We start from the raw sequence: 26,460 nt of genomic DNA, 5'->3' as shown, positions 1-26,460 counted from the left end.
CCCCTAGGACCAGAAATTGGAATTCCTGCTCATAATTCCTCGTACAAAACAGTACTTCATTCTTTGGCTTGGTGCAGTGTTGGAGCTCTTTAAATGTTGTGACCTAGGCTATGTGTTAATCTGATACAGTACATTCTGATCATTATTGGTAAATAAGGATGCTTCTCATAAAAGTTTTCATATGTGTATATACAGGCCAAAACAGGAGTGCAACACAGAGCAAAATGTGTTGCTGTTAGCCAGCATCCAATCTGATAATGAATTACAGACCCTCTTGATAGAATAACTATCGGACTAATATTACTAAGCCTGTGCTCATTTTTTAAGTAGCTTGTTTATCCGGTATTGTATGAGTTATCTCTCAGGACGTGATATGCATATCCTGTTCAAATGAATCCTAGCTGCAAAGCTCTATAGGATAGTTGTCAATTATTTTATTGTTTCGATGTTGCTGTCTTCATCAGGGAGTCCACATGCATATCATAAGCCACATGAGGACGTCTTCTTCGGTTGTGTTGGTACAGTGCTCTCGACATGGGAAATCTTCTCCATTAATGTGTGTTGTATATTGCACAAAATCATCATTATAAATGCTTACTCCTGTCAGTACCCATTATAATGAGTTGGAACGGAAACTAGATAAACCTGTGCATTCTGTGGCAGTCTGTAAATCCAAACAATAGGGACTGTATCTGTTGCTTTTTCTTGTATCTTATATACTGTATCTTGATGATTAAGCAATGCCACTTTTAAAGTGGAATTATGCCCCCCAAAAAGTATTCAATGATTTCAGAGCATAGTTTTATTTATTAATTGTATAGATATATATGGCCCATTAAATCTCATTAGGTCCTATCACCCTATATAGCAGTTAATCACCACTGATAACATTATCTGGTTACACATCATACCAAATGGTCTATGAAAACCATGTGTAGTAATTTACTGCAATACATCCTCTATTGTTGATGATGAATAGGATACTTGTCATACACCACGAAAGGTATTGTTGCTTCACTGCTGAATTGGCCATCTAATAGAAATTTTACAGACACCCGGACTTTGTATTCAGGTGATTTACTCAAGGGAATTCAATCCACTGGGTTCATCATAGCTGTCACCGGTGCATAGCAAGTAGCTTTTTACCTTCTTGCATGTTAATCAAGAAGCAAAATTTGATTGATGTGCAAGAAGCGTTCATATTCAAAAGAAGAAGAAGAAGAAAAAAAAAGTGGCAAGATGTCACAGTGCCTCCTGTATTCAAAACAACAGCTGATGGCAGTGGCCAAACTAAATTATTTTAAAGGAACACATACCATTAAAAATAAGCTAATGCATCAATGTGCAAAGCAACAACAGATGGATTTGGTATTGTTTTAGTCACATGGAAGCAGTATAGCCCCATTCAACAGGCTCTGGAGTTTGACCTTGTCTACATGGTTACTACACTTGCATTCAGCTGGGGCTCTGAAGCAGCCAGGTAACAGATGGCAGTGCCCGCTAATCTGTTGCTTTAGTAAAGGCAACGTAAATTTAATTCAAAATTGTTGATAAATGTACTAGTATTTATATCTGGATTTGAGCTAAATGGGATTGGAAGTTATATCAACCATAAGAAATATGAAGAGGTCGTTTCAATTATGTTTCTGGGGGACTTAATTTTATTAGATATTAGTTAACTATTAGCACTCTTCTTTTAGATGTTTTTCTAAACAATCTTTGCTTGCTCTGCACCATCTATAGGCATTAATGACATCATATATAATATTAAAGAATAAAGTGTTTGTTGTTTGAGAATGTATGATTGCTTGAGAAGCTTGCAACTATGTTCCAATGACCAAATGCTAAATATACATTTCAATATCATTGTAAAGGTGGGTGCTCTCCATTGGCGAGGATGGAATAATTTAGGAGGTTGTGGGCCTGCTGCAGACATGGCTATCCCTCTCCTCGATCTGTAATTAAAGAACAGGTTGGTTAGCACGAATGCTGCCCATCTGTCTCCTGGTCTGCTTTTTGTGTCCAGCCAACATAGTGTTTTTCTCCTTTTTCTATGGATGAATATCATTATAAACTATACAGACTAACGACCTTCAGTTTACCGTTGTATGAGTACAGCTTTAAGGCTAGAAATGCATATATTAAATCTACAACAAATAACTAAACAATCCTTCAGTTACAAGGTTTTAGCAGCAAACTACATTTTTTTTCTCAAATCATTGGAATAGACATAGTAAGAGGTTAGAGTCTTCCTAGGCTTTGATAAATTGCTAGATGGTTTTAATTATAAATATTGCATCTTATAACTTGCTTATCAAAGAAAATTGGAGGCACAGAGCTGGTCAGTTAGAAGTATAAAAGCTTTGTAGGCACCTATGTCTGCCTTTGTTTGGAAAAGTCCTTACTACAGGATTGGATGTTCAGTTGTACTAAAACTTGTTTTTAGTTCACCATTACACAATAATAAGTCATTTCTGAGATGGGTAAGCAATCATATGGGAATAGTAAAAAGTTATATTGCATCTTTTAAAATATCCTTTTAAGGCCTGATAACTGTAAGAGCTTATTAAATTATTACATTAAATGAGATGAAAGGGACCTTTTTGAAACAACCTGTTTTTTTTTTTTTGTTTCTTTTAAGCAAAACTAAACTTTCAGTTATTCCATAATTGACTGTCTAGGCAATGTTTTCCTGAGATATTCCCTGGATAGGTGAACAACAATATTATATATCACACAGTGGATCGTTGCTATAGAGAGAGCTATGAACTGAAATTAAATTATTTGAAAATTACATTATAGGTTGTTCTAAAAGTTGCAATTATATATATATATATATATATATATATATATATATATATATATATATATATATATATATATATATATATATATAAATAAATAAATACAGGACCTATAGAAAGTCTACACCCCCTTCCAGGATTCTAAATTATACAAAATATAACTCCTGAGATTTTATTAATATATTGTATAATCAGTACCACAGTTCTTTGTCTAATCTTCCTGATCAACAGCTATATATATTTGAAGCTGCTCCTAATCTCAGCTCGTTACCTGTATAAAAGACACCTGGGAGCCAGAAATCTTGCTGATTGATCTCCATGCAAGATCTCACCTCGTGTAGTTTCAATGATCATGAGAACGGTGAGGAATCAGCCCAGAACTACACAGGAGGATCTTGTTAATGATCTCAAGGCAGCTGGGACCATAGTCACCAAGAAAACAATTGGTAACACACTACGCCGTGAAGGACTGAAATCCTGCAGCGCCCGCAAGGTCCCCCTGCTCAAGAAAGCACATGTACAGGCCCGTCTGAAGTTTGCCAATGAACATCTGAATGATTCAGAGGAGAACTGGGTGAAAGTGTTGTGGTCAGATGAGACCAAAATCGAGCTCTTTGGCATCAACTCAACTTGCCCTGTTTGGAGAAGGAGGAATGACCCCAAAACACCATCCCCACCGTCAAACATGGAGGTGGAAACATTATGCTTTGGGGGTGTTTTTCTGCTAAGGGGACAGGACAACTGCACCGCATCAAAGGGACGATGGATGGGGCCATGTACCGTCAAATCTTGGGTGAGAACCTCCTTCCCTCAGCCAGGGCATTGAAAATGGGTTGTGGATGGGTATTCCAGCATGACAATGACCCAAGACACACAGCCAAGGCAACAAAGGAGTGGCTCAAGAAGAAGCACATTAAGGTCCTGGATTGGCCTAGCCAGTCTCCAGACCTTAATCCCATAGAAAATCTGTGGAGGGAGCTGAAGGTTCGAGTTGCCAAACGTCAGCCTCGAAACCTTAATGACTTGGAGAGGATCTGCAAAGAGGAGTGGGACAAAATCCCTCCTGAGATGTGTGCAAACCTGGTGGCCAACTACAAGAAACGTCTGACCTCTGTGATTGCCAACAAGGGTTTTGCCACCAAGTACTAAGTCTAAGGGGTCAAATACTTATTTCCCTCATTAACATGCAAATCAATTTATAACTTTTTTGAAATGCGTTTGTCTGGATTTTTTTGTTGTTATTCTGTCTCTCACTGTTAAAATACACCTACCATTAAAATTATAGACTGATCATTTCTTTGTCAGTGGGCAAACGTACAAAATCAGCAGGGGATCAAATACTTTTTTTCCCTCACTATATATATATATATATATATATATATATATATATACACACACACACACACACACACATATATATAATATACATATATACATATACACATAAGTTTAAAAATAGCTGGCGTTACAATAGTTTTAATAAATCTTAAATGCGGGGTGCCTTATCCCAGAGATTTTATATAAAACAATTATCCGTATTATATTAGGATGGTACAGCAGCTCGCGTCTAAAAACAGTCCATATTCACCGATGTCTCAAATGATTTATTAGAGAAAGTGAACATCGCAATGCTTACGCGTTTCGACTCCTCTTCCTCGGTCACAACACCAGTGACACACGTACCAGGGATCCGCTACACATGCGCAGTAAAGCTACAGATTCAGCTGAATCTCTGCTGGACAGACGTTTCTCCTGTGACCGTCGCGTCGCGATTCTACTTACAAGTACAGCACGATGTTAATACGAAATAGTAATAATACAACTGTTGAACCACTTCACCATCTTAATAAAAAGAAAATGATATTTTCTGCATGTGTTTGCATTGCTTTACAATTCATTAAAATGCAAACAAACGTTATTATTAATTTTATACAAATGATATCAGTCTAAATTAGCGGGGGTGGGGGTGCCTGCAGATCCAGTTCAGCCCGGCGACGAGAGCGGGGCGCAGCGTGTGCGCCTGCGCATTAGTGTCTGTTGGTTGTGTGTTATTGTGTGTCGGGTCTCTCCTCATGTCTGTCTGCGTTTCTGATGCTCATTTCTTGCCGCATCCGACACGTGTGGAAGAACCGGGAAGAACGCAAAGCGTCCTAATGACGAAAAACACTGCCGTAAAGATTGCAATTTGCGACACTACGATATAAACGATATAGCATAATATGAAACGATAGACGTTTTTCTATCGTCATACGATATATATCGTCATATCGCACAGCCCTAATTCTGGTTCGGGTTAATAATTAATTTTATCTTTAATATTTCAGTGGCTTGTTTGTAAAGATTTTTTTGCGGTTTCTCAGGTGCTGGTTAGTGAAAGTGTTCATCTGCTGGAGAAACACTGAAACATCTGTTCTTTTTCAGACCCTTACAGGAGAGTGCTGGTAATGTATTTTTGATGCTGACATACATGTCTATGTGTGTCAGTGTGTGCGTGTGTGTGTGTTAGATCACCTGCATACTGAGAATCATACACCAACTCTAATTTAAACATCATTGTCATTTTTTTTCTGTTTTTAATCACACCAACATCTGGACTATTTAACACAAAGTAGCTTGAAATATGTTACCTTATTCAGTCTGCTATTGAAGCAAGCTGTTTAGATTAAATTTCCAAAGGTTTGGTTGGTTCTCTGTGACTCACATGAAAAAAACAAACTCTCCCCACATCTCCATTTTGAATAACAAATCTCGGCCTCTGCTAGTTAAATCCCACTTTCAAAGATGGCTTTTTACCTGCTGTGTCTTTTGGGCTACATTTCAGTGTGTATATTTGGACAGTGACACAACTGTCATCATTTTGGCTCTGTACACCACCACAATGGATTTGAAAGGAAAGAATCAAGATATGCTTGACTTTCATCTTTAATGTGAGGGTACTTTCATCCAAATTGGGTGAACGGTGTAGGAATTATATGTGGTCCCTCCAGTTTTAGGGCTCCATTGTGGTGGCGCACAGAGACAAAATTATGACAGTTGTGTCACTGTCCATATATTTATGGACCTAACTGTATATAGTATGTGTGTGTAGATATATGTATATATATATATATATATATATTTATTTGCATGCCAGTATACCTATCTCTGCTTATATCCTTAATACGTAACCACCTCTATTTGCTTTAGAAATGCATGTTAGACTGCTGTGTTATTTGGTATTGTTTTTCACTTAAAGTAAGCAAATCTATTTTAGTGTGAGGGTTTACATTCTGAAACACAGCAGCTTTAAAAGAAAGGTCATTTCCAACCCCAGCGTAATATGGAGAAACAAGAAAATCAGCCCCTAGTGTATAGTCTGCAAAGCTGTCTAAAGGGCACCTTGATGCATTTAAAATATTCACTTTTGTAGGTGTGTAACATGTAGCATGTGTTTGAAATTCTGCTGGTCACCTATAGTATCATGCAGTAAATTATCTCAGTCTTTATCTACAGAAGCCATTTTCAGTCTTCTCCTCACATGCCTCCTTCTGACAAAGGCCAGTCTTTTTGTTGTCCTTCCTCAAATCAAGCTAATGGGATATTCATATTTTTTGCCCCTAGCACCTAATATGGTTGACTAGTGCATTGCTGTTCATGGTGTTAGCACAGTTTGTGGATTGTCTTGGACACCTCAATTTCTTATGAAGTCTTTACACAGTATGCTTATAAGATCATTGTATTATCCCAGTGTTCATTTTCCCTCAGAGATTGGGTTTAACTGTTATTACTTAATTATATTTTTTTATTTTTCCAAAAAAAGGCTTGTTTGGCACATTGGTAACGATTCTCAAAACTGCTAATTAACTTGCCTCCATTGATGGCTTCAGATTAATTCTAGGACTGTCCTGTTGGCAGTTTAATTGTCCCACTTTCTTGGTATATTTCATTGTTCATTATTTTTAATGGCTTTGAAGCATTTGTATTGATATGAATAAAGATGTGAAAAATATGTCAGAATTACATTTTGTGTCTTATTAATGCAATGAAACTTCATCTGAATCATTGAAATTTTGCTACATAGTGAAGAATGAGAACTCTCCTAATTTCAAACTGGCCTTTTTGAAGTCATGACTACCAGCTTGTTTACATACAGTAACTCTTCCCAACTTATCTCTTCAAAGCCTCTTCTTTTACTTTTTAGTTTTTTATAATGAGTTGTCTTGCTAAAATTGTTGCCAAATATTACTGTGTATAACTTGGACCATTCTAAGATCTTGGACCTAATGTGCCTTGATCTTCAGCATACAGTATTTCAAGTTCTGTAGCCAGCATTTAGTGTCTTAACACATGCTCACTCTTCTGCTTCACGACTCACAGTAAGAAATGATGTAACTTCTCATGTGTGTGCGCTGGTCAGCAGCAGAACTAAAAACCTTCATGATCGCTCACACAGTGTAGAACAGGAATCAGAGCCATCTTCTGTGATTCTCTGACCCTTAATGAAAGAGACACGAAGGAAAAATAAGATAGTATATGAACATGAGAAGATGTTTCTATTTGTACTTTTAATTCCTCTAGGTGAGACTTTAGGTTGATCCCTCACACTTTGCCTGTTTCAATAATCAAAATGATCTAATGTGATAAATGTATATCTGTATGTTGTGTATGTGGCAGTTAAACATAGTATTATCATGGATATATCATCTTAGTGTAGGATCTAGTAAATGTATTTGTACATCTGCAGTAACTACACCAAGAGTAATCTTGAGTCAGTGTGTCATTACTTTTGCCCGCCTGTGGCCATTTATCACACCTGGGCAACATTACATTTCGAAGATGGTAGTGCCAATTGTAATCATTTACATTTTTGTTTTCAGAAGGATCATTATCTCTTGCTTCTACTGCAGTATATTATCAGAAAATAGAGCAGTAGTAAACAACACAATTAAGATCAACCTTAGAATTAATCTGACAAACGAAACTGACAAATCAACTATTATATATTAGTACAGTAGTACAACATATATATCATATACTATATATTTAGTGTATCTATATATACAATAAGTGTGTGTGTATATACACACTGCAAAAAATATATATAATTGAAAATAAAATATATATATAAACCCCAGAAGAGAAGAAAGATTTTTATAATGAAGCCTCCCTTCCATAAATCTTAGAACTCCTAAATAAGTGAGTTGTTTCTGTATTTCCTTCCATCAGGAACAGTGTTGGAAGAAAACCCATAAATTAGGCAGGAGCCATTTGATGAATGTTTCTATCTACAGACATTAGATGTTCTATATTTCAGGCTAATACAGTGGACATACACAACTTGGTTTTTGTGCACATACATTACTTTGTCTGTGTATATATTATCTAGAAGGAGCCTGACTAATAGAACAAGCCTGTCTGGGGGCAAATGCTGCACAGTTTCTACTTGCAAAAGGTCACACCTGTCACTTTTTAAGACAGGCCAGAGGATTCAACCACACTGAGTGCCTGGAGAGGTTCTCTAACACAGTAACACTTAGGGAGTGAGGCGCTGACGCAGATTTAAATTAACAGCATTCCTGAAAGTAATTCACTCAGGTGCTATTGTCGTTTTGGTTTACAGAGGTCTCTGTAACCAGTTCACTTCTATTCTTGCACCTGGTGACCATATTCTCCCCAAACACCTCAAATCTCCTTGTTTTGTGCTACTGAGAGCATACTATTGATTCTTCTTATTTCATTTGAGAGAGAGCTTATAGTTGAACTGTACCCAAATGAATATATAAAGGATCAGCTTGTAGTCCCTCTGGACCTTTTTGTCTCTGTATTGTTGTTTGCAAACTGTGCATATCTATCAGGATTTTTCTTCCAGTAATTGCAACAATCTATCACTCAGCTAGTCTATCAATTAGTCAGTCATTTTACATATATAAAACATTTTTGAAGGTGGAAACAATGTACATTTTGAGACAGTGATCTGAAATGTCTCAATATCTTGACTTGGATACAGAATGACCCCAGATTTGGATATGTATAATTCTTGGGTGGGGGGAAGAAAGATTCAACTATTTAACTTGTACCAGTCAAATCCTCTTAAAGGTTTATTTCATTTAATTGTTTCATCATATTTTGGATGCAGATCTGCTATAGAAATGACAGCTTTTGTTTCTTCCTCATCTGGGAAGTAATGTTCATCTGACCGCAGTAAAATTAAGTGTAGGCGTTGAGATAACAAGGTCTGCCAAAACTTCATTGAATTTGAGAATATATTAATTTATATTGTGTAATGTACCAATAAGAAGTGAAAGGTTATTATAAGATTTTAATTAATTATTAAGATAGGCAAGTAAAACAAACGATATTGAACACAGACTATTAAGGTGTGCAATTCCTTCCTATATCTATAACTAATGTGAAACATCTTCCTGAGTACCATCCTACACAGTACAGGTATACAGTTTCCAGACAGTTGCTTAAATTCTTTATCTACAACATTTCAGTAGTGAAAGAAGACAAACGATGCTTGTCATGAATAATATGTAAGAAAGCATAAGCCAGTGGTTCACAAAAGGACGGTTTTTAACGGTGGGGCTTTTGCTCCCATAATGCTAATAGTAAAGTTTCAGCAGATTAATTTTGGATCTATAATGTAATCAAGGTGCTGAAGATTGAGTTTGCACTTCCTCTACTAGTTTTTTTTTTTCCCCATGCAAAGTTCCAATTTACTGAACTAACAAATCTTTAAATCATCACCTGTCGTCTCAACAAAATTAATGTGCAGCGCTTTTAAATTGCTGGATCTTTTGTTAACGTTTTCAAGCGTGTAGCCTTTCCTTGTTTAAATCTGAGGCTATTATTATACTTCCCAAGAATGGTGTTTAAAAAAAAGTTTGCAGTTAATTTGTGTTATGCCCTACTTGCTGAAACTGGTGACGGTTTCAAGATCTCCCTCATTTCCCCCATGTTTGCTGAAGTCCACATGAGACTTTTCGATACAGTGCACATAACAGCTTCAGCAGGACAGCTGCATTAAGGCAAGTTGCCATCGCTGAAACAACTCTCAATTCAACAGGCTAATTAATCTTGCTTTGTAGAAGTAGTCATGCCAAACCTTGGAGAAAGGTTTGCTGATTTTAGATTTCTTAACCAGGAGCATTAATTTATGGGCAGTTAAAGATCTCTACATTTCTATTAACTGCAAGCAGTCCTTAGCTGGTGATGAATAGGTATTTCTAGTGGTATTGAATAGACACTGCCAGGGATAGAACTGGTGTGAAGGTGCAAGCTATTGTGAGAAACCGCTTTTGTTTCCATAGATCTGTAGCTGTAGATCTATAGGGCTGTAAAAGTTACACTATTCATCCTTACTATCAGATAATATATTTACTGTTTTATGTAATTATTCCTCAGGTAGAGACATTTTTTTAACTCATAGTTTATGGACATTAGTGCTTTTCGTAGGCATTATTTACATATAACCCATATTTCTTTGTATCCAGATTCAAGCCATGTCTGCCATTTTAACATGTACTTTTGCTGCACCAGGTATACCGAAATGGGGGAACCAAGACCTCATTCTGCATCTTTGTTCAGTGCTAATCTAAGCATGTACTCACTGCTGTTATAAAGCTTTGTGGAATGGTATCATACCATTCAAGAAAGGGCACCCACAGATGTGTCGTATAATATCTAAAGGTATTAAACCACAGACAGACATAAGCCATGCGTGTGTGTGTAGTGAGTGACTGAATAAAGCCTGCAGGTGACATAATGGAAACAAAGGCAGCTGGATACAGTAGAAGAATATCACCTGATGTTTCTGAGCCCCTGGAACTCCCTGGTGCCATTAATCAAGTGAATTCTTAACATTAACAGGATATAAAACCATTATAAGTGACTTAATAGGCATCTGATGTTGTTAGCATCTAATCTGGAGAACTCAGTCTATCTTATTTCATTCCACAGATTCCTTAGTTGCCTTGTAATTTCTAACAGAAGCAGTAAAGAATTTATTTGAAAAACATAATAATAATCTTTTTGCTAATGGAGCTCTTAATGCATTTGTAAATGTCATAAAGTCTATATGTGGGTCCCTGTGGTTTTTTTATGAAGACACATGACATGGGTGAAAGGGAGTTACCCATTTTTGGGGAGCTAATTCAGAAACATTTGAACTACAAAACCTTTTTTTAATGTCAATTAAGAGCTTTCATTTTGTATCCCACCTTTTATTTTCCCTTGTCCCTCATTATTTATTCATGTTTTCCCATCTCCTTAAGGTCAAGGTAAATGGTTTAAAGACACTAGTTGTTCAGAGAAAAAGAAAAGTGTAAAAAAGAAAACTATAGAAAAGAATATCATCATGTAAACTTGCAGGGATTTATTATTTTACATTATGACTTTAATATGCCATGATACAAGTACAAGTACAAGTACAGTTGTATTTAATTGTAATGCATGAACAAAGGACATCTGTAAACAAACACAAGCTAAGAATTGTAATAAGCTTAAACTATGTCAAACAGTAACATTTAACCTTTTAATGTTGTACATTTGAGTAATGTCACTTTCTAAAAATCACTTGCATATTACAATAAATAAAATTAAGCTAAAAGAGAAGAGCATAATGTAGTAGTAATCGTAAGTGACATCAGCAATAAGTTGATGTTTTCACACACCATTTAACAAAAAATCTGTTGTTTTTCTAGGGTAGACAATGTTATATTTAAAATAATTACAAAGAAACAAATAGCCCCTGTTTGTGCAAAATATGATATTACAGAAGCATTATGGCCCAGGCAATGCTAGAGATAAGTAGCATTACAAGAAAAAAAAAAATACTCTCTAGGGTTTCAGCACTACTTCACTGCTTCAAGTCTTCAGCACAAAAACAGTTTATTGAGCCCTTCACTGTTGATTCTAATCTGCATGCGATGCAGATGCTTGTGAAAGCAGTGAATGAATGATGTCTTTACATTGCAATCAATGATACCAAGGCAGAAGGTTAGCCCAAATTAGTTCCTCTGTGATTTACTTTAAATATGCCAGTATGTGATAGAAGATATGAGATGATGCAGGCTTACCAAATGAAGATATTTATATGTGTCTATGATTTTTGTTTTGTTTATGCTTGCATTGTAGTCAAAAGGCACTATATTATCATTTGTTTTAACAGTGGAGTTCATATACATTTAATAGATAAGAAACCCTCTTAAATTGACGAAAACGGCAGCGCAGGAGTTGTGTTGCAAATGGAAAATAAGTCTTTTAATCAGGCCGGAGAAGAACAGAGCGAACACGAGGCAGTCTTGTGTTCAAACAGCTTTTCTTACAGATATCTTCCGGGTTTGCATTTTTATACAGTTCTAAACAAAAGGTGCGTAATGTCCACTCAGCAGAGGGCAGTGTCCCGGATGTACATGTGGATTGGCTCAGTCCTCGCTTCTCTACTTCCTCTTCCGCCTTTGGAGGGTGGAGTTACCAAGCATTCTGGGCGACGTCACCGCTTCCTCTGCATAGCATTCTGGGATGCGCAAAGGACTGTGGAGGAAAGAGTGGTTCAACATGTTTTGCATGTGGAACCAGACAAAGAAAAGTGGGTGTGCAGGGGGAGAGAGACAGACAGACAGAACTATACAAGAACATTTTACATATTCCATTCAAAGAAATATATATATACATATTGAATATTTATGCAGAGCTGATATGTCATTTATTGTATTTAAATTTGACAAGACCTCAGGTCTTTCAGTTAACCTCATAGGCTTTGATGAAGGATTAAATACCAGTTTTACATTTGAAACTGCCTTTTTTATGACTCCAGTAACCCAGGATAAAGTCTGTGCACCTTTTGGCTTAAAAAGTGCCTTCCTCCTGCTGAGAGCAACACCGAATCACATCTGTTTTGTATCTGATAAAGATCAACTGTCGTGAGATTCGGTGCAGAGAGAAACCATGCTGAGCAAAACGAAAAGGTTTTGACCCTGATTGTGTCTCTTTGTGCATTGCAATGGCAAAAAGCATGCCTTCTCACTGCAGTTACACTGGAAGCATGCATACAAGTACATTAAAAACTGAAGCTGTCCCTCCCTTGTGCTGTTAATAGCACTTTAATTGAAAGGGGCTAATTGTGTTGTGTACAAGGCCGGATCAGGATATCAGGCAGGACGCAAGGGAGATTTAAAATGGCTAAAATGTAAGCAGTTAGTTCACAGAGACTTGAATATTGTTTTTATGTTTGTGTGGCTGTGTGAGTATGTGTGTGTGTGTGTGTTGAGCTTCAAGTTAAATTGGACAAGGTAATCCATAGAGCAAGGGTAAGGTCCTGACAGAAAACAGCTCGGAAACCTCTCAATAACACAGCATTGTTTCCAATGTGTCAACACTCTCCTTTCTGCAGTCTTTCAGAGGGCAGAGAGCACTTGAAGGAAAAAATGCATAAATAAATAAATAAATGCTCTCGTCTCATCAAATTGAACCTTAGGAAAGCAGACTTCTGGTTTTCTAAGGCTGGATATTTTGACCTAGCTACATGTAGAATTTTACTAGGCCAAGACCATTTTTCAACCTTACGGAAAATTCTGTGTACAATTAAATTTCTATGATGAGGAAGTACTTTTACTACAATACAGTAATGCACTTTTTCAAATGATACTTTATTAATTAGAAGAATATGTTAGTCACAGTTTTATGTAATTTTGTATATTTTTTCACACCTTCAAGTCACATTAGATCCATGCACAGTGCATCCACATTGTTCATCAGCATATCTTATTGGAGAAATTGTTACAGGCATCTTCTCTACACTCTAGGTAGGCATTACTGATAATTGTGTAAAGTCCTTAAACGGGAAGGGAAACATGAGGATACTACACATGCTTGCATTCTGTTGACTGGCAAGATTAGTCATTAGGAGTGATATTGTGCCCTGTCAGTCTGTGTCAGTTACAAACAAACAAGCACCCTGCGTCACAGCCTGGTCTTCAGTTCCGTTTTGTGATGAACCTAATCAAACCCAAATTCCCCTTCAGCATTTCTAAAGCTACTGCTGCTGTGGCTGAGTGCATAAGATCTTGAATTTTCCTTTTCTGTGTGCTAATGTAGACTACAGGCTAATTATGGGATAATTACTGAGGAAGAGAACTGGGTGGCTGTCTAACAGTGTGAAGAAACTCAAATGAAAGGTGCTTCTGTTTTAATATGTAGTGGATACTGACTAGTTCTAACATGCAACGCAGTTATTTGTTGGTAAAAGAAAAAAAGCAGAAGCACCACTGTATTTGATTGTATGTTGTGTACCTCAGCTCACGATGTCTCAATAAGTAATATATAAAAGCTTCAAAAAGTTTGTTGTCTAAATATTTTATATAACACATTTATTTCCCATATCTGCTGAGACTTGCTTCATCCAAAGATGCTTATTTATTTGTTTTTTTGTTTGTTTCCTTTTAACAGCATACAGCATCAAATGTTATTTATTTATTTATTTATTTATTCATTCAGACCGTCTTTGTCTGGTCCTGTTGCCCTTATTTGAATGCCACGCTCATTCAGGGGCATTTTGAGTTCTGTGGCTACAAAATATGTTTTATTGATATTTTCTTATATTCGCATAAATACAATTCAAGTCCAGGTCAAAAAACACATTTTCAGGATGAGAGGTTGCTCCTCGATTCATTATTTCCCATAAATGATATAGACATTTGCCCCCACGGCTACCAAGAGCATTTTGTTTCTAGTTTCGCAAGTGTCCTGTAAGTTTCATTATGTAGTCTTTATACATGTATAGATGCTGACCTCAGAGTTTTCTCTCTCCTTCCTGGTTCTTTTATTTTAAAAATATAATTGGTCCTGAAGTCTCTTTGCACTTTGATGTATCACAAAGTAGACCACATATAAGCTACTGTGTGCTACTCCCATTGAACTCTAATTATAATGTTTTAATATCTGAGAGTTCCTGTAAATGGCTTAGAGCAATTCTCTTTCTTTCAGGAATGCTATGTGTAACTTTTAAGTCTTACACTTCATATATATGTGTGTATATGATAAGGAACAGGCTAGAGATGAGCATTTATTTTTATATTAATATTAATCATAATGCCTGGAGTGAAACAGTGGCCCTTCCTCCGAGGGGTGAGAAGCATGGCACAACTCGCTGACTCTGCCAGTTTATACCTCACTGTGTGTCTTGAAATGCTGCCAGCAAAGGGGAAAGAGCTGCTTCTTTTTATTAATAGCGATTGGCATCAGAAGTGAGTTTCTCAGCTATGAGACTCCTCTCTCAGGAAGAGAGAGAGAGGGAGGAAAAATAAACTACATCACATTCGATGATTCTCTTTTGAGAGTGGACTGTCTTTGAGGGGCGACACAGGTTAAAAAGATTTTTAAAGGAGTAGCATTTGAGTCAGTAAAAGTTTCTCCCTTGGGCTAAGGGTGCAAGCTGGTTTCTAGGAAGTGTTTGCTGCTGTCCTTGTCATTTGAGGAAAAGCAAAAAAATAAGTACATTTGAACCAAGGTTGACCATACCAGAGACAGTGGTTTACAAACAAAGTTAACAAAAACAAAACAATCTGACATCACTCATCTGCATAGCCAACCATTTGCTACTGCCCAGCATTCTTTTGGAGACCTCAGATCCATCGTGTTATAGTGTATAAAAAGTTGGTCTGTTCTCAGAAACTTATCCAGTCAATTAGGAGACCCATGTGAAATCCTGTAGTACCATTCTCGTCGAAGTGTCCTTGAATTCTAGGTGAGCCTTTGATTCCACAACTCATACCTGTTAAGTACTGCCATTCAAAAATAAATAAATAAACTATAAAAAAATTATAAAAAAGTAAATCTGAATTTGAAGACCACACGTAACCCATTGAGAATATATGAAAGCTTTCTTAGATGAGGCTGTTAAGTGAATCTCATGAACACAAACTCACAAATACAGCAGGATTGTCAGGCAGTGTCTCTGGAGAGGACTTAAAAAACACTGCACTTTCTGAAAGTAAAAAGAGGGGTTTTATTTGATTAATGTGTTTAATGCAGTTCACAGTTACAGTATGTGTCCTTAAAATAAAATAACAAAAGTCTTCATTCAGAATTAAGTGATACTCTGCCAGGCCAGTTGGCAGCTGATATACCTGCAGAAATATCCATAGAGAAAACTCGGTAGTAGAAATTATATTAAGTGTATCTGACACCCCAAATTAATTTTCGGTGATTAAAGTACTGAGGCACTAACTTATTTCTTATTTTAAGTTTGCGTTTTCCGAAAGCAGGAATTAGGTGTAACTCAATTTTAAGAAATCTTTGGCTCGCTGCACTAAAGTCGTGTAAAGTAGAATGAATCACAATTCTGATGATGTCTACAAATCAAAATGCCAAGTTAATAATATGTTCCAAACAAGATTTTTATGTATCATTTTTTTAAACCTCTCATATATATTGTCACTTTTAACAGTGGGCAAACACTACACTATGCATATTGATTTAAATATGTGAATCATTAATATTATTTAAAAAAAAGTTTATTAATTCAACACTTAAAAAACACTAAAGATAGATAAATAGATACTGAGGTGCCCTTTAAACAACTGCTGGTTATAGATCTTTATTTGTTGTATTTGTTGTGCCTTCCAAGTATAATGAAAGCATTACTGCTCTGTAATCTCCTCTACTCCTTACTGAAAGCTTCAAAACTCATTTACTGAAATACACCATTCTTTCCTCACCAAGTGTCTCTTGGTGAAACTTGGTTATGAATAAATACTGTGAGTATTGCTACAACCACCTTGGAGTATTGTTCCCTCTCAAAGGAAAACTGACATCTTCCTATTTTGATGTTTTCATGGCAATACCATCTAGTTTTAAGTAGTTTTGTGTGATTAAATTTGCTTTGCAAGGCATTATGGCTTGTATTTGTGTTGGAATAAAATGGCAAATCTTTTAAGACTGTAATCTTCTCAGCTACGGCGCGTTCTGCCATGCTGTCATCCTGGGGACCAGTCTAATCAACACACCATTTGCATTGTTTGGTATCTTCTGATGCCTTGGCAATGATTCAGAAAGATGTGTTATACAAAATTAAAATCACACATCCAGTAGCTTCACGACGCACTGCATTAGGTTTAGATAGTAGGAAAGTTGTCTGTATCAGAGTCTCATTGTTTTTTTGTTTTTGAAAAATTGTAGAGATACCCTTCTGGCCCCTTTGATGAACTGAGTAGGAGTTAATGTATTACTAGGACCAATGCAGCCAATCGCATGCCATGTCACTCCAGGCCCTGATGTTAAGTGTACTCACTGCATGAGGCTATGAAACCAGGGCAGCCTCATATTGGGTAAACCAGATCTGTGTTGGAAGAGCAGGGAAAGGTCTCAACTGCTGAGAGAGAGAAATGAGGGAGCAGATGAGTGAATAGTATGCCAGCAGCTCAACCCTGTGTGGAGCTGTGTGGTTGGAAAACATGCAACCCAATACTGGATTTACTGTTAATGCTGTTATCAATGCTCCTGCACTCATCACTGTTATTATGTTTACTACCACTACGTTTGCAATGGCTACTGATACTAACAATGATCCTGGTAAAGTGATAATTAAACCATATGCAAACACTCTCACTTTAAAGTCCAAAGAAAATAATGTTAGCCATAATTAATTCATTCAAGCCATGAATCAGCTTTTCTATTGTGTTAGATTTCTGTATTTAAAGCTAGTTTTTGTCTTACAGGAAATTATTTGCTAGTGCTATTTATACTATTATATTTGATAATAGCACTTACATGCCCCCCCCCCCAATTAAAATAGTTTGTTAATTGATATGAGAAAATCTGAAAAGGTTTCTAATTGATATGAAGGCCCAGATTTGTATCACATACCATTTGCACATTTGTCACTATATAGTACAGCAGAACCTTTTTAATTCTGCTTGATGTAAATTCACAATCACATATTGTTTCTGGCTTTTATGTAATTCAAGGATGGATTGAAGATTTGGTTTAATCAGGACCCAAGTCATAAAATGTTAAGGATTAAAAGGCTTATTGGGGCAGAATTAACTAATCATTGTAACCTAAGCAATTAAGTTGTTCAGTAACTAGCTACCTTCTTCATTATGTAATTGACTGCTACCTATTTATTTGTAATGATTAATCAGTTTGCAATTGCAACACCCTACAGTGTTATGGATTACACTGATAGGCAGCATTAGGTTTGAACCAAAAATGTCTACAAATGTATCTGTAGCCAGTATGTCTGTCATTTTCTTCAGATAGGCTTCTTTCTGTAAGTGGGAAGAGGGGCTGCAATTACTACTGTCCGAATTGTGGCTGTCATTCTTTACTTCCCCATTATTCATTGGGCTACTCAGTCCTGATAATTATTCTTCTCTGGTTACCTGGCCTCTTTTACAACCTGGAAAGCAGTGTGCGTCTTTAATGGTGAAAATTACCAGGTAAGCGTTAATGCAGAAACCCCTAGACAGACACACAATCCTATCTACAGGCAGCAGGGGATGTCCCTTGAATTTCAGCTTGAGTTTCATAGTTAAAGCAATGAGCATATCAACTGACCTGAGTTTTACCTGACCTTTCAATGTTACGTGAAAGTTTCATTATATATATATATATATATATATATACATATACATATACATATATATATATACATATATATACATATACATATACATATATATATATATATATATACATATATATATATATACATCTATACACTGCCTGCACTGCCTATAGAAAGTCTACACCCACTTTTTCACATTTTGTTGTGTCAGTGCCTCAGAGTTTCTTGCATTTATGAGGATTTTTACCACTTATCTACACATCATACTCCACACTGTTAACGGGAAACAAGTTTTAGTGTGAAAAAAACATGATATAATAAAAATGCAAAACTGAAGTACAGGTCTACAATCCCTCATCTGCAATTCCGAAATTCAAAAAGCATTGAAAACCGAAGGTGCATGGTGTCAGTTGTGTCTCAGTGCTCCTAGCAGTCACACGTGTGTCAGGTGCTCTCCGATATTGTTTGCTTTTATGTTTGAAGTTTTATTGAAATTTCACTGCAAAAAATATGAATGTATTTGCATATAGGGTTCTGCCACAGACCATGCTGTGGTGTTACCGTCATATACAGTGAATTATACTGTACTACCTTTCTGAAATCCAAATAATTCGAATTCTGAAACACATCTGGCCCCAAGGGTTTTGGATAAGAGGTTGTGAAGCTGTATCATAATTGGATAAATCTCCACCCACCCGAATTAATACTTGGTGGAAGCAGCTTTGGCAGCAATTGCAGCTGTGAGTCTGTTGGGATAGGTCTCTACCAACTTTACACACCTAGATTTGGCATAATTTTCCTGTTCTTCTTTTGCAAAACTGTTCAAGTTTTTCTGGGAGCTTTAATGGACATAAATCCATTCACAAATTTTTGATTGGATTTAGGTCCGGGCTCTGACTAGGCCTCTCAAGGACATTTACCTTTTTGTTCCTTAGACACTCCAGTGTATTGGCTGTGTGCTTCGGGTCATTGTCATACTGAAAGGTGAACTTCTGTCTCAGTTTCAGCTTTCTTGCAGAAGGCAGCAGGTTTTCCTCAAGGACTTTTTGGTACATTCATTTTTGCCACATGGCTGCAGAATCTCCTGAATGTTTTTTTTTTTTTTTATCCGTCATATGGGATTCAAGGTGGGCTTTCTTGAGTACCATATAGGTTAGATTTGTGGCGTGATTGGGATACTATTGTCCCATGCACACTTTGACCAGTCTTGGCCGTAACGTTTGCAAAGTTGGTAACCTTGGTACCCTCTCTGATCAGTCTCCTTCTTGTTCGATCAGCCAGTTTGGAGGGATGGCCTGATTTAGGCAGGGTTTAGGTGGTGCCATACACCTTCCTCTTTTTAATAATCATGTTCCAAGGCCTTTGATATTTTTTTACCCATCCCCTGATTTCTGCCTTTCAACAACTTTGTCCTGGAGTTCTTTTGAAAGCTCATTGGTGCTCATGGTTGAGTCTCTGCAAACAAAAACAAAAACAAATGAACAACAACGGAAAAACAGTTCTATTGCATTTTAATTGCAGGCTATAAAGCAACAAAAGGTTAACATTTTGAAAGGCAGTGTAGACTTTATATAGGCACTGTGTGTGTGTGTGTCTGTGTGTGTGTGTGTATATATATACAAAAGTGCTCCTCTCTGCAACACTGTCATTCCTACTCTAATGAGAAGGAAATTAAGGAATAAAGGATTTTAGCCACTTGGCTTTGATACTGCATGATGTGCACTAATTGCTAAGATTGTATCTGTATTATTTTTCAAAAGATCAGTAGGGCGCTCGGGTAATTTTCATTAATCACATACAGTGAAGAGCTAATTAAAATTTTCATTATTCCTCATCTTTTTACCCCCCCTTCTATTTGGCATTTAGTTAGGGAGCCGAATGTTAATATGAATCATGCTATTATTACATAAGAATACTAAATAATCATAATTATTTAAAATTCATTTTGCTGTCATGTTTGGGTCTTGATTTCAGTTTGTGCGCATGTTTGCTCAAAATTAGTTTAGTCTAATTGTACAGTATGCACAAGCCGGTGTGATTTAACATAATTCCTGGAATTGGATAGATTTTTATTTTGAGACAATGTGAGAATGGTTTATTGATTTTTTTTCATGAAAAGATGGAACAAAGCACAATCTGTACACACATCCAGATTAGTGATGTTGGCTAGGCCTATTTACACACACAAACACACACACAACAAGTTGTTCCTTGTATTTAAAGAGGGGTAAATTACATTAAAACAATATTCACTGACATTGTTTACTCCTGGTATTTCACACTTTGTGTATTCTTCACTCCCACTCTCAGTACACATGAAAAACTAGGTTGTACCCAATTTATTGACTGTCACATCGAAGTCCCTTTAAATTGTATACTGTAACTATAGTAACCAAACAAAAAATCTGGTTAGTATATTTATCATTGTTGGACCGATTTAAAATGTTTTTATTTTGAAGGCAGCAAAGTTATTACTCTCTCATTATTGCTGGGGTTGACATGTCTTGGGTATTACCTTGCTTGGTGTGTTTGTGTTTCTGGTGGCTTTTTCTCTGACAGTTCTTTACAAGTAGGTCAACTGAAGAATGAATTCTGACACTAACACCAACAAGGAGAACCAAATTTAGTCATGTTCACAGACAAATACATGCTCAAAACTATTGTTATTCTATATCTGAACATTAATTGCATCTCAACTTGTTTTTGAAATGTAAGTTAAATAACTATTCTTGTGACACTGTTAGTTACCAATAAATATATAAATGCCAGATTATCTGATGTGAATTATGGTTAGTTTACTGAAGACAAACAAAGGCCTGTGATGTCAGTCAGTTCTATTCCTTTTCTTTGCTTTATATTAATGTTTGTTTGCCATGTAATGATGTCATGTCATAGAGTCAGAATTGATCATATGTCATTGATCAACAGATTGTGAGGTCATCCTGACTTTCTAAAAATAAAGGTCATGAGAACTAGTGAAATTGGAGACACAGATTTTCTGTAGCTTGTAGAAAACATCCAACTCAGGGTGAAACAATCATTTTCAAAAGAGCAGTTTCAAGCATTTCACGTTTCTAGTTGGCTATACCATGGATAGCTGATATCTTATATTACAAAACACCTTCCCGATGCACAGATGTTAAAATCTTTTGTTTACAGTGCACAGTTGTTAATTGTACCGCTTTATGTTATGACAACTGTAAGGCAGCCTGGGTAAGTAAAAACAAAAATGAATAACCAAGGTTACATAACATTTATATGTCTTTATTTGTAAAATCGTATACTTTTTCAAACCAATCCAAGATAGCCTACAGTAATTCCAGTGCATATACAACTAAAGATAAGTACAATAGCAAATGACCTTTGAACTTTACAGGCAAACTACCATTGGGAATTAAATATGGCACATATATCAGTCTGGCACTGTAAAACATTGTACTTTTCTGAAGATCCATATTGATGAGGAGATGTTAAGACATACACAGATACATAATTTGTCTTCATGTTTGTTTTTGGTTTTTGCATATATATATATATATATATATATATATATATATATATATATATATATACACACACACATATCTGTACATACATATATACATCACCCCATATTGATCCACTGCTAGTTGGGCCTCCCCAAGTTGCTTCCATTTGATTCGATCTACAGCTTCTCTTTTCCATGTCATGCCTGCAAAATGTATTATATGAAGGGATGGGGTGGGATGGAGTAACTTTTTTAAGAAACGGCAGGCTATTGAAAAGAAATCTGCTTGAAGAGATCAATACATACTACCAGTGCTCACTTATGGCTCTGAAACCTGGTCACTAAACTAAAAAAATGATACCGAAACTAGAAATGATTCAAAGAAACATGGACAGATATAAGCTTGGAATAACAAGAAGAGACAGAAAAACTAATAAATGGATCCAGGAACAAACAAAAGTATGTGACGTCAATGTTAAAATGTCAATGGGCCGCTCACATTACAAGAAGAACAGACCAAAGTTGGACAAGAGAAGCTATTGAATGGTCCCAAGAGATGAAAAAAGACCTAGAGGACCACATAAAAGATGAAAGACGAACATTTACTGGTGTGACCTGGGAAAGAGACATTGAGACAAGTGGAAATCTCGTGGGTAGCGATCATCCTGCAGTGGATCGATACAGGCTGATGGAGGTGAAAATGTGTATGTGTGTGTGTGTGTGTGTGTATATATATATATATATATACACACACACACACACACACACACACACACACACACACACACACAGTACTGTGCAAAAGTTTTAGGCAGGTGTGAAAAAATGCTGAAAGTAAGAATGCTTTCAAAAATAAACATGTTAATAGATTATATTTATCAGTTAACAAAATGCAAAATGAGAGAAAAATCTACATCAAATCAATATCTGGTGTGACCACCCTTTGCTTTCAAAACAGCATCAAGTCTTCTAGGTACACTTGCACACAGGTATTGAAGGAACTCGGCAGGTAGTTTGGCCCAAACATCTTGGAGAACTAACCACAGCTCTTCTGTGGATTTGGGCAGCCTCAGTTGCTTCTCTATCTTCATGTAATACCAGACAGACTCAATGATGTTGAGATCAGGGCTCTGTGGGGGCCAAACCATTACTTCCAGGACTCCTTGTTCTTCTTTACGCTGAAGGTAGTTCTTAATGACTTCACTGTATGTTTGGGATTGTTGCTGCAGAATAAATTTGGCTCGTCAGTCCAGAGCACCTGCTGCCATTTTTCTGCACCCCAGTTCCTGTGTTTTCGTGTATAGTTGAGTCGCTTGGCCTTGTTGCCATGTCGGAGGTATGGCTTTTTGGCAGCAAGTCTTCCATGAAGGCCACTTCTGACCAGACTTCTCTGGACAGTAGATGGGTGTACCAGGGTCCCACTGTTTTCTGCCAATTCTGAGCTGATGGCACTGCTGGACATCTTCCGATTGGGGAGGGAAGTAAGCATGATGTGTCTTTCATCTGCTGCAGTAAGTTTCCTTGGCCGACCACTGTGTCTACGGTCCTCAACGTTGCCCGTTTCTTTGTGCTTCTTCAAAAGAGCTTGGACAGCACATCTGGAAACCCCTGTCTGCCTTGAAATGTCTGCCTGGGAGAGACCTTGCTGATGCAGTAGAACTACCTTGTGTCTTGTTGCTGTGCTCAGTCTTGCCATGGTGTATGACTTTTGACAGTAAACTGTCTTCTGCAACCTCACCTTGTTAGCTGAGTTTGGCTGTTCCTCACCCAGTTTTATTCCTCTTACACAGCTGTTTCTGTTTCAGTTAATGATTGTGTTTCAACCTACATATTGAATTGATGATCATTAGCACCTGTTTGGTATAATTGTTTAATCATACACCTGACTATATGCCTACAAAATCCTTGACTTTGTGCAAGTGTACCTAGAAGAATTGATGCTGTTTTGAAGGCAAAGGGATCTAGGACTATATAATTTAGTAAACAAAGCCATTGTGTTTGACTAGGGAATTGAGCTAAATGTCTGTCTGTAATTTAATCTGAGATCTGAATGGCATGCTGCTATGCAATACTCTCCAGACTGAGTTCATCATTCACTGTCAAAGGAGAAAAGGAAGAATGACAAGAATGTTCTTGAAATTAGAAAATAAAAAAAAATAAAAAAAAGTTATCCACCTTTAAATGTTCCTGTGAATCAAGTCCCACTAGAATGTGCATTTCATATTTCTTTGGACTCAAAGCCCAGTTTTAACCAGATTTGTACTCTCCAGGTGAGTTTCCTTTAGTCTCCATGCAGGAGACTTTTGATAAACCCATTGCTTATTGTACCCACAGTGCTTTAATCACAGGGTCAAGCACCTCCCCTTCCCATGTGAGATCACTTAAAGCCTTATGCTTTCCCAGGACAGTTGCTGAACAGTTACATCCTACTCTCAAACGGTCTATTAATACAGAAAGTCTTAAGGGAAACTAAACAAATCAAGGGAACACATTAAATAAAATTCATTGCACTCTAGGAATTTCTAGTATTTCTTACACTACATTTTTTTCTTTGTCTGTGAAAAATCCAGGTACTTTCATATAATGGTTATTTGACAGAATTAGCCAAAATCCATTCCTAGTTAAAATAATAGTAATAGTTCAACATTTTATGGACCTTTGGGAAAGTAAAAGAAAGAAAAGAGATAAAAAAGAACGATTGACAGACATCATTGCTTCCCTCCTTGTCTTGACAGCCATTCTATAAGATTAGTTACCGATAGTGCATGAATGTGATTCAGACGGCTTGGCAGGTTACAGAAATTGATTTCAACAGACATGGAGAGCTGTGACTAATCCAATGTAGACTTGTTTGCTGAGAGAAAAGAGGATGTTTTGATAATTCTTGCAGATGTCAAACTCGGTATTGCATACACACATCGTGAAACAATCTTATTCCCCTTTTGACTACTAGAATGTGTGTTCCATGGTGACTTTGATGTGAGACACATGCTTGTAGCTGTAAGCTAATGTAGACTTGCTCTGATTTATAAGAAACCTCAAAACCCTAAAATGTAAGCTGATTTTACAAGCTTTACACATGGCTATAGAGAGATAGTGCCAAAACATAACTTGCAGCAAACAGGGCTGTGGTGTGTGGTGTGTGATTTCCTTTTTGGTCAATCTCAGGTGACATGATTAAACTAATAAGACTTAAGATATTGAGCTAGCTAAGCATACATTCAGTCACTGCCATCAGCTACACCTTGAACTGAGAAGAATAGGAAGCAGTGGAGCAGATATTATACGTCTTTGGATCAGACTACAAGTAGGACATTAGAAAGGAGGTTGTTTTACTTAGATAATAAAGAAATGTTATATACATAGGAAAGAGGCCTCTTTTAATTTCTGTGAACTAGCCCTTGCCACTTTATTAAGTACCAGTTAGCTGAGGGGTGTATTTATATGTGGTATTGAAGTAGGGGTACTTAAATCCATGGCTGCTTCACTACATCACGGCATTGCCGGAGGAACTCAGCTGAGGTAATGACGTGTAAAGGAGCTTTAGCTCAGAAGCACAAGTAATCATTTTCACCTGCTGTACTCCAGACTGCTGTGATATCCTACCAGGGCTGTGTGCTGAAAGTGTGATGTCAGTGATTCGAAAACTTTTTGACCCATTCTGTTCAGCAATAAAATATTTCTACAGATTCAGCCAAATTTATTCTTGATAATCACAATACTTTGCTTACTATTCCTTATTACTTAGACATTAATGAATGATCTACTTGGGCGAATTACTGAATGCAAAACACTATCAAAGTCTGCTGCGGATAGTAGAGACAGAGGCTTGCCTGAGAATAACAGTTTTTATCTGTTTAGTTTAGATTTCACTAAGGAAGGTGTGTAGAAAGCTTACACACATCATTTTCCAAGACTTTTTGACACACACAGTTGATTATTTATAAGTTGATTAGTTGATTTTATAAATTGATTAATTATATGAGATTTAACAGCAGTGGTTATATGTATAACTGCAATTGCTTACATCTGTTTGTATGGGATATAAATTTTTAATCGAAGGAGCTGGTCACTCTAAAGCTAAGTACTATCGTCCTTGAAGTTACTTGCCTTGAATAAAATAAAATAAAATTAATATAAAACTTGAATTGCCCACTTTGTCTGAATTTTGCAGCTTCCCAGTTTCAGTTGAGTTTCTCTGCTTGCTAACCTGTTGTCTTGTGCTTTGTTGTGTTGCAGGGAGGACTGAGGAACAGCAAGCACGAGTTTACACTGTCGTCACAGGAGTACGTGCATGAGCTGCGATCCGGGATCATCGACGACAAGCTTCTCAACTGCCTGGAGTCACTCAGAGTGTCCTTAACCAGCAACCCTGTCAGGTCAGTCACACCTATGCAGGGCAAGAAAGACACCCAGAAAAGCAATACAATCTCACCGTCCTTCAATAAGACTACGGCAGATATGTGGTTTCATAAATAAATATATAAATACAGTGACCTCCAGCTTTATTCATACTCTGGTCTGTGTGTATTAATATAAGAGGCTTTCATTTGCCAAAGAACATCAACAATTACTCTGAAATGTTCTGAAAATATTAGTGTAATGGCATTTCCCCCCAA

General features: G+C 36.8%; 1 protein-coding gene across 6 annotated transcripts in view; it reads left to right on the top strand.

Moving 5' to 3' along the window:
* The window catches only part of diaph2 (diaphanous-related formin 2), a 501,500-nt gene that overhangs the window by 103,498 nt on the left and 371,542 nt on the right, over positions 1 to 26,460 (top strand). For all 6 annotated transcript variants that reach the window (XM_066715009.1, XM_066715013.1, XM_066715012.1 and 3 more), the window contains one exon: positions 26,081 to 26,220. In XM_066715009.1, the coding sequence (XP_066571106.1) occupies positions 26,081 to 26,220 (140 nt within the window). The remainder of the gene's footprint in view (positions 1 to 26,080; positions 26,221 to 26,460) is intronic.

Source organism: Amia ocellicauda, chromosome 10, assembly GCF_036373705.1.
Source record: "Amia ocellicauda isolate fAmiCal2 chromosome 10, fAmiCal2.hap1, whole genome shotgun sequence".
Classification (NCBI taxonomy): domain Eukaryota; kingdom Metazoa; phylum Chordata; class Actinopteri; order Amiiformes; family Amiidae; genus Amia; species Amia ocellicauda.
The sequence above is the reverse complement of the archived record's forward strand: the minus strand, read 5'-3'. Positions and strand labels throughout refer to the sequence as shown.